The following is a 7,930-nucleotide window of genomic DNA, read 5'->3' on the forward strand; positions in this document are numbered from 1 at the left end:
GGACGGCGTAAATGGCGTTGACGGGTGCAGAAGACGCTCGTTCGTGTGTTTCTTTAATTGCCCCTTCTTCTTCTTTTTCTTCCTGCGGCTGCTGCAGCCGTTTCAGCCGGTGAGGGCGGTACTCACTGTTTCTTTTTTTTTTTTTTTAATCTATTTTAATGCTTTTTTTTTATTATTCTCCCTCTTTTGCGGATGGAAAATTTTTTTCCTCATTTAATTGTAGCCTTTTATTCCTCTTTCTTGTTTTTGTTTCACTTTGTGCAGGTGTGTGGGTGTGCCATGTACAACGGTATTGAGTCTGTTAGTGTGAAGGGGACGGGCCTCAGTGGTTATGTGCAGCGCAGCAGGGCGGCCATATCTCAACTGTCAAAGTTCACACCAGTGGATTACACAGATGACGTGCCAACAGCAGCAGTCAATCCACTCGAGGCACTGCGCTCAGCGAAGGAGAACAGGGAGCTGGCCGCGCGGCTGCAGCGGCATGAGGCCCTGCGCAGCATCAAGCTGAAGGTCTTCCTGTACCGCGAGGAGCGCACAGCAGGCGGGGTGGCAGTCGACGTTGTGGATCGTGAGTGCCAGACGCTGCGTGATTCGCTTATGCGGAACTACATGGAAGAAGTGGGGGAGGCGAGGCGCGTGGAGAAGGAGGCGGCCCAAAAGACGGCTGAGAAGTTTGCCGCGGCGTTTCGCGTGAAGCAGGGAGCGGTGGGCGACGCGTTTGACAGGGCGCAGCGCGAGGCGGAGAGACGCGCAGCGGAGGAGGAGCGCCGAAGGGTGATGGAGCAGAAGATTGCGGAACGAGTAAAGCGCATCAAGGGGGAGAAGGAGCGTGATGGACACTGAGCTGGTAAAGAGAGGAAGCAAGAGTCAAACGGAAATGAGGCCGATGAAAGTTTTTTATGTGTGCACTCCCTTGTTTATATCCCCCACCCCCTTTTCTGTTGTTTCTTTGGCAGTCGCTTTCCTTATTTTCCGTATTTGAGATTTTTTCTATCTTTCTCTCTCTTTCTCTCTCTTCCTTTTGTTTTATCATTCACCTTACCTTTTGCAATCGGATGCATGGCATGGAAATCAAGAGATAACAACATGCAGCAGCAGCAGCAGCAGCGGCAGCCGGGCGAGTTCACCGGGATAGTTAACGCGCCAACAGAGTCCGATTGGGCAACAATCGACTGGGTGAGTTCACAGCACGAGGCAAACGAGCGACGCACGGCAATGTACCACAGATCCCATGGAAGTTCCATTACAGCTCATACACGAAACGCACTCACACAAAATGAAGGTTTTCTTGCCGCCTTTGTTACAGGCCTTCTCTTAGGTATACTCGGCGTTTTTTGTGATGCCTGTTCGCATTGGGTGTCGGCATTCCGGTTGGGCATCTGCGCCAATTTCTTCTGGCTTGGGCGTAACCTCTGCTGTGTGGAGCAGGAAGAATGCACCGGATACTACACATGGGGTGAGTTTTTTCTTGGCCGTGGGGATCGCGTGGCGCCGTTTGCCGATTTTTGTTTTTACGTTCTCATCTCCACATTTGCTGCGATGATAGCATCCTTTTTTTGTAAGGTGTATGCACCTTATGCAGCTGGTGGCGGCATCAATGAGGTGAAGACAATTGTGTCAGGCCATCATGTCCGCCGCTACCTGGGTGGATTGACGCTTATCACGAAAGCCATTGGCATGAGTTTCTCCACTGGTTCCGGCCTTGTGGTTGGGAAGGAGGGACCATTTGTGCATATTGGTGCATGCGCGGGTGGGATTATCGCCAGTGTCTTCCCTAGCTATCGGTTGGAGGCAAAGAAACGCGAGCTTATTACAGCGGGCGCGGCGGGTGGTGTTGCGGTGGCCTTTGGGGCACCCGTGGGAGGTGTCATCTTTGCATTGGAGGAAATATCGAGCTTTTACAACTTTAAGGCCTTGATGGCAGCCCTTATCTGCGGTGTGACGGCGGTGTTGTTTCAGTCCCGGATAGACCTCTGGCATACTGGACGCATTGTGCAGTTCAGCGTGAACTACAAACATAACTGGCATTTCTTTCAGCTGCCACTTTTCGCTCTCCTGGGGGTGGTTGGTGGGTTTGTCGGATCGCTCTTTAATGTGGTGAACATCCGAATAATTCGTTGGCGCAAGTTGCGCTTCAAAATGTGGCGTGTGACAGAAGTAGCTGTTGTGGCGGCCATTACAGCCGTCTTCAACTTTGTCACGCCGTACAGTTCAGGGAACTTGCTGGAGTTGCTCGGTGACGCATTCCAAGACTGCACACCGCAAAGCACAATTGAACTCTGCCACGATGGCAATGTGCAGACCCTTATATACCTCCTTATAGCGGCTACCGTAAAGCTGCTGCTCTGTATGTACACAATGGGCACATTCCTTCCATCCGGTATCCTTGTCCCGTCACTTGCCATTGGTGCCTTGTATGGACGAGCGTTCGGCATCATGTGTCGTGCACTTCAAGAGTCTTATGCCAGTTATTACATTTTTTCTGAATGTTATGATCAAGACCTCTGTGTTATACCGGGGATGTACGCCATTGTTGGCGCAGCCGCCGTCCTCACGGGAGTAACGCGCATGACTATATGTCTTGCTATCATCATGTTTGAGCTGACAGGATCGCTTGATTATCTTGTACCCGTGATTATTGGTATCCTATGCGCCAAGGCAGCGGCGGAGGCAGTGGGGGTCGAGGGTACATATGAGCTTGGCATTGCAGAGAACAATTTACCGTTTCTCGATCCCAAGAAGGAGTGCCATGTCGACGCCGTTGCAGAAGATGTGTATGCACAACGTCAGTTTACTGTACTCACGGCATACGGTTTCACGGTTGGCCAACTGAATCAGCTGCTGCAGGAGATGGATGTGTCAGGCTTTCCCGTAGTGAACACACTGAGCGACATGACTCTGATGGGTTATGCACCCACTAAAAACATTGTGCGTGCGATTCAGGTGGCTGCTGCAAAGGACAGCCGCGTTCACTTTGACACCGCCGTCCGCTTCTCCGCGGCGCCATCGACAAATCTACGGGAAGGCCAACTTGAAATAGACATCACCTCCGTTGTGGAGAGCCCCATGTTGCAAGTGGAGCCGGAGTGCCCGGTGTCACGCATGCTGTACTTCTTCAAGTCACTGGGAGTGCGTCATATCATGGTGTGCCGCCGCTCGAGGTTTGTCGGTTACATCAGCAAGAAGGACTTTGTAAAGTTTTTGCGTGAGGCCGAGCGGGAAGAGCACTTGAGGAACATGTAGCTCGCCACGACGAGGGGGCATGGCACATCGTGCCCGACGTCGTCAGCGGACGTGAGTGGGCAAAAGGTAAAAAAATTGCGTCAAGAATAAACAAAAGAAGGGGGAGTTGTGGTGCTGGCGGCGTGTATAAGGAGGGCAAAGGGTCAAGGCAAAAGCACATTTGTGTATGTGGGTATGTGTGTGTTGGGGTCCGCGGCTGCCACCACGACGACTCCGTCTGGTATTCCGTCTTCTTCTTCCCCCGCTGCTTTCTCTCTTGTTTTGCTTTGTAGCTGTTGTCCTTTTCTGTGTGCTTCTACGCCCTCTAGAGTTGAGGGGCGTTTTGGATTGGAAGAAAAGCGGCGAGACAAGCACACGTCAATTACCCGAAGGGAGGCGCGCGTGACGGGGGGAAGGAGGCACACACACACACAGAGAGAGAGAGAAAAATTGAGAGAGAACAAGAAGGGGGGGAAAAAAAAGGGGCCCTGCTGGGCGTCTTTTCAGATTGTTACATGGAGCGGGGAAGGAGGATACGACAGAGAGGGCGCCGTATCAAAGCAGAAGGGGCGGGAGGGCGACACCGACCAGACGGTAGGAAAGGGGATAACAAAAGGAAGGTAAGAGAAAAGAATTAGGGCACGGACACAAAAACAAAAAACAACCAAAAGAAATATATACGAACAGACAAAAGAAAAGAAAAAGAGGGGATAGAGGCGGCTTGTGTGTGGAACGGGACTGGCGTATGGGCTGCTGCTGCTGCTGTGGGAAAAAGGTTTTGGCCGGCACTGAATTTGATAGAGGCGAGCTGGACAATGAGGATGATGGTACCAACTGCCCCTTGCTGTTGGGTGTGGGGAGCGCGGCGGGAGAGGAGGAAAAACAAACTCCACCAAAGGCATTATCGCCGTCAGAAATGACTGCGACGACCGCAGCGGTCACAACCAGCGCGCAATGTGTGGAACCACAAAAATGTGGAAAATGCGAGAATGAGTTGTCTGACACGATCATATGTTCCTCCACGACGGCTGATGACGCTTTCTCCGACCGCTTTAGACTTCATCGCCGTGTAGAGACGGCGGCGTCTTGGACTTGGCCGGAAGTTAGCATGCCCACCGCTAGCGTGCTTTACGAACATCCGCGGACCATCTCCGAGTTTGACACGGAGGAGGACTTTTCACAGGTGGAGCAAAGTACTGGTTCACTCCGTGAACGCCGTTTACTGTTTATAGCCCGAGAGCGGGAAAAGGCGGTGATACGAGAGATGATGTTAACGGAGAGTGAAAAGCGGCATGCCATTATTGATTTTTGTAACACCGGTCGCCGGGCCATGGCGTTTCGCCTCTATAGGGGAATATTAGCTATCGAGCGTCGGGTAATGCTCATTGGTTTTTTGACGGAGCGCGCTGCGTTGCTGATGCGCGTCACGGAGGCGCAAGAAATGATAGGCCGTCGTCTGACCGAAAATGACTGGAAAACAGGACTTTTGGATAAGATGCGGCAGCATCGCGTGGGGCGGCGCAGAAGTGTCGCTGTCAGTGTTGAAAGTAGCGGCAGCAACAACAACAACGGCAGCAGCAGCAGCACTGAGCCCGTCGAAGCATCACCAGCCGTTTTCAGTGAAGAAGAAAAGGCGCTCATGCCGGGCGCTGTAGCCGCGGCGTCAACAACGACGGTGGGACGATCCCTGTCAGCCCCCAGCAGTTTTTGGCGAAGGAGTTTGCAACAAGATCGTTTACGTTTGTCATTGTCACCGTCGCTTCCGCCGCGACCGTATCAGAGGCATAGCGGCAACTGCCCAGCACACGTCACCGTGGCGGAGGTCATAAGACCTTTTCAACCAGAGCAGAAGGAAGTTCCGCACCGTCAACAACGTTTTGGCGCATGCCATGTCACGAATAGGAATGCTAGTGGCACAGAGAAGTTTATGAATTGCAAATCGAATACTTTCTCCGCCGCAGGAGTTGGGGCGGGCGGGTTGCATTAATCCCCACACGTGGTCTCGCGTACCAAAAGGGAAGTGTGTATGTGTGAATGCTAGTTGAGTAGTGTGTTTTGGATTCTTTCATATATATTGCACGAGTACAGAAAATAAATCGAGCGAAGACGGCAGGAAAAGAAACTTCAGTAAAAAGAAAAAATTGACATAAAAAAAAAAGGAAAAGGACGGCCCGTACACATACATGTAATTATTCATCTATGAGCTTTGCGTTGCTCCTTTGCTATTTCTTTATTATCTTATTTGTGTTGCTTCGGTCACCTTTTGTCATTTGTGCACTAATCCTTATTTGTTTTTGTTTGTTTTCCCACTCTTACCAACGCGTCTAGCCGCACGATGCCATCTGGGTGCCGAGGAGGCGGTTGAGCAGCGGAAAAATCCTCCTGCTGTGAAGCAACTGCCACTGAGAGAACTTTTCGCTGCGTGGATCTTCCTGAATGCCCCCCGTTGGCGCGCAGCGGAGGTGCCTGGGCATTCTAGAAGCAGATGGTGAAAGGTTTCCTGCGTGTCAACTGGCGTGCCTGTGGAGGTTGGCTGATCCTGCGGTAGCAGAGACCGCTTCCTGGCACCACAGAGCGAGTAGCGGTGAGTGTCTTGGCGAATGGTACGACGCCACTTGTTGCTGGGCTGGGCAGTAAAGCATGTCAGCGGGTCCGTGTGCCATATGGGTGCGATTCCATGTTCCGTGTATTGTCCGGTTGCCATGGTCTGCGTCGCATGCTGAGCCGCAGGCTCGTCAACATGCACTCCACAATGTCCGTAAAAAAACTGCCGGTGCACGGACCGGCCGGCACGCATCAGTGTCAAGAGACGCTGCCAGATCCGGTCCTTGTTGAGGGCCGCTAGGAGAGCCTGGCTTTGTGTCGCCACAAGCGGGGTTTTTACGTCTGTGGTGGATCCGAGGGATAATCAGCCACTCCAGAGCCAGGAGCAGCGCACTGGATTCCGTCCTGCAGCTTCAAGGGCGTGTGCCGCAGTTGTTACTTACTTTCCCTATTATCTGCGAGGAATGCAGGGATGAAGGCGGTATGCCAACCCCGGCTGGCGTGGGAACGTCGAAATCGCCGTCCGCTGCGAGTATCCACGAGCGGTGGCTGTGCAGCGCTGGAGCCTCTTCGCTGACTCTGCGCATTTCCCTTATCAGTTCTTTTTCGTCGGTGATCGAGTGGTCTATCGGAAGTTCCACACCGATGGCGACCCGGTGAGCGAAGGCCGCAGACCAGGGAGGAATGGAGCCGCGAAAGAACCGCTCTTCGCGTGGTGAGTCCTCGGTGATGCCGTAGCCCTTTGCGTATGCGTCTACGAAGGCATATGGCTCGTGCCGAGACAACGGCGGGATGCGGAAACCAGCGCGAGGCGAAGGCTCAGACGTTGATCTCCGCTCCCAGTCCATCTGACAATTGCGTGTGTTATCAAACATGGAGAGCCGCGTGCAGGCGGACGACATGGAGCGGCGGTATATTTGCTTCTAGGAGTGCGGATTACTGGTCAACAGTGCTCGGAACTCCGCTGACGATGCGTGCCAGACCTGCGTACGTCTCTTGCATCTCATTCTTCGCTGAATCCGTCGCTACTGCCCATATGAGCTCGCTGCCGTAGCGCAATTTGGATGCGCCGTATCCGATGATGAACGTGCGTGGGTCATGTGGAGATGGCCCCGCCTCTTTGTGCGCAATGCGGCGTGGCTGCGATATCCGTTGCGAGGCGGCCGCCACATTTAGCGTCAGTTGCGGATCGAGATCCATGCCGAGAAGCTTCGCAGTTCGCGATGCCCCCATGGCCATGACTGGGATTTTACATCAGCCACTTCCAGCGACCACTTTCCTTTGCGATCATGGTTTGACTCCGTGTGCGTGGAGAGTGTGAACCAAGCGGCTTTGCACCTTGACGGGATGATGGCCAGGCCACTTTACTGGCCCCGCGCGTGCAGTTTTTTGAGGACCGTGTTGGCTGCAGGAATGGCGTCTTCCCGAGAGTGGCCGTTGATTACAATGGAGAGGTCGTCCGCGTGCATGTCTGCTGTGACGCCTGAGAAGCCGTTCAGCAGGTTGAGAAGTGGGTGTGCGTAAAGGGAGAACAAAAATGTGTTCCCAATACGGACCCCTGAGGAGTTCCTCGCAGCGTGGAAGACCGATCGCCGTGTCTGTTGCCAACTCGTGTCTTCGCGTAGCGGCCACGCAGAAATTTTCCAAGCCACCTTCGGCAGTTTACCCCCGGAATATTGGCCGGCAAGCGACTGAGGACTCGATAGCCAGTGAACTCAAAGGCCTTGCTGGAGTCTACCAGCACCAACGGAGCCCGATGGGGTCTGCAGTGGAGCTGGCTTCCAGCACCGCTCTTCTTGGGAAGGTTCGCTTGGAAGTAATCGGTTCTGTTATGCTCCACTTCGTGTATCGGGTGTGCCAGCTGCATCGTCGTGGTACGCATACTACGGCACGCATACTGGTGCGGACGAGGCGTCCACAGCCAAAGCAGTCTCCTCAATGCCATTTTCTCAGCAACCTTACCCACGATGGAAGGAAGGCTGATGGGTCGATATGACTCCGTTAGCGCCGGCGAATTACCGGGTTTCAGGACTGGGACGATGGTGGCTCGTCGCCACTGGACCGGAATTGTGCCGGCTGTCCGGCTGTGGTTGATGCGGCGGAGAGGGAGTCGGAGACACTTCGTCGAAAGATGTGGTAGCGCCCCGCTGTAGACTTCGTCCGG

General features: G+C 53.6%; 3 protein-coding genes across 3 annotated transcripts, besides 12 other annotated features; all 3 read left to right on the forward strand.

The window, feature by feature from the left end:
• Positions 1–1,047: part of a sequence feature (heterozygous, non-Esmeraldo-like haplotype) that runs on past the window's edge.
• Positions 129–188: a sequence feature (T-rich).
• Positions 280–843, forward strand: Tc00.1047053504797.130 (hypothetical protein, conserved; the record flags this gene model as incomplete). The annotated part of the gene is made up of 1 exon (XM_809286.1): positions 280–843. The coding sequence occupies one exon, from the start codon at positions 280–282 to the stop codon at positions 841–843; it is 564 nt and encodes a 187-aa protein (XP_814379.1).
• Positions 986–1,022: a repeat region.
• Positions 1,048–2,980: a sequence feature (areas merged during assembly that could not be assigned to a particular haplotype. This can correspond to areas where the two haplotypes were merged or to regions with more than two copies in the genome that were merged during assembly.).
• Positions 1,060–3,243, forward strand: Tc00.1047053504797.140 (CLC-type chloride channel, putative; the record flags this gene model as incomplete). Its single annotated transcript, XM_809287.1, has 1 exon — positions 1,060–3,243. One exon carries the CDS (start codon positions 1,060–1,062, stop codon positions 3,241–3,243), a length of 2,184 nt encoding a protein of 727 aa, XP_814380.1.
• Positions 1,089–1,114: a microsatellite.
• Positions 2,981–3,075: a sequence feature (haploid, Esmeraldo-like haplotype).
• Positions 3,076–3,562: a sequence feature (heterozygous, Esmeraldo-like haplotype).
• Positions 3,563–3,906: a sequence feature (areas merged during assembly that could not be assigned to a particular haplotype. This can correspond to areas where the two haplotypes were merged or to regions with more than two copies in the genome that were merged during assembly.).
• Positions 3,907–4,586: a sequence feature (areas merged during assembly that could not be assigned to a particular haplotype. This can correspond to areas where the two haplotypes were merged or to regions with more than two copies in the genome that were merged during assembly.).
• On the forward strand, positions 3,968–5,209 carry Tc00.1047053504797.144 (hypothetical protein, conserved; the record flags this gene model as incomplete). Its single annotated transcript, XM_809289.1, has 1 exon — positions 3,968–5,209. One exon carries the CDS (start codon positions 3,968–3,970, stop codon positions 5,207–5,209), a length of 1,242 nt encoding a protein of 413 aa, XP_814382.1.
• Positions 4,587–5,260: a sequence feature (haploid, Esmeraldo-like haplotype).
• Positions 4,769–4,808: a microsatellite.
• Positions 5,261–7,930: part of a sequence feature (areas not merged during assembly with more than two copies in the genome that could not be assigned to a particular haplotype) that runs on past the window's edge.

This window comes from Trypanosoma cruzi, genomic scaffold (genome assembly GCF_000209065.1).
Source record: "Trypanosoma cruzi strain CL Brener 1047053513037 genomic scaffold, whole genome shotgun sequence".
NCBI lineage: Eukaryota > Euglenozoa > Kinetoplastea > Trypanosomatida > Trypanosomatidae > Trypanosoma > Trypanosoma cruzi.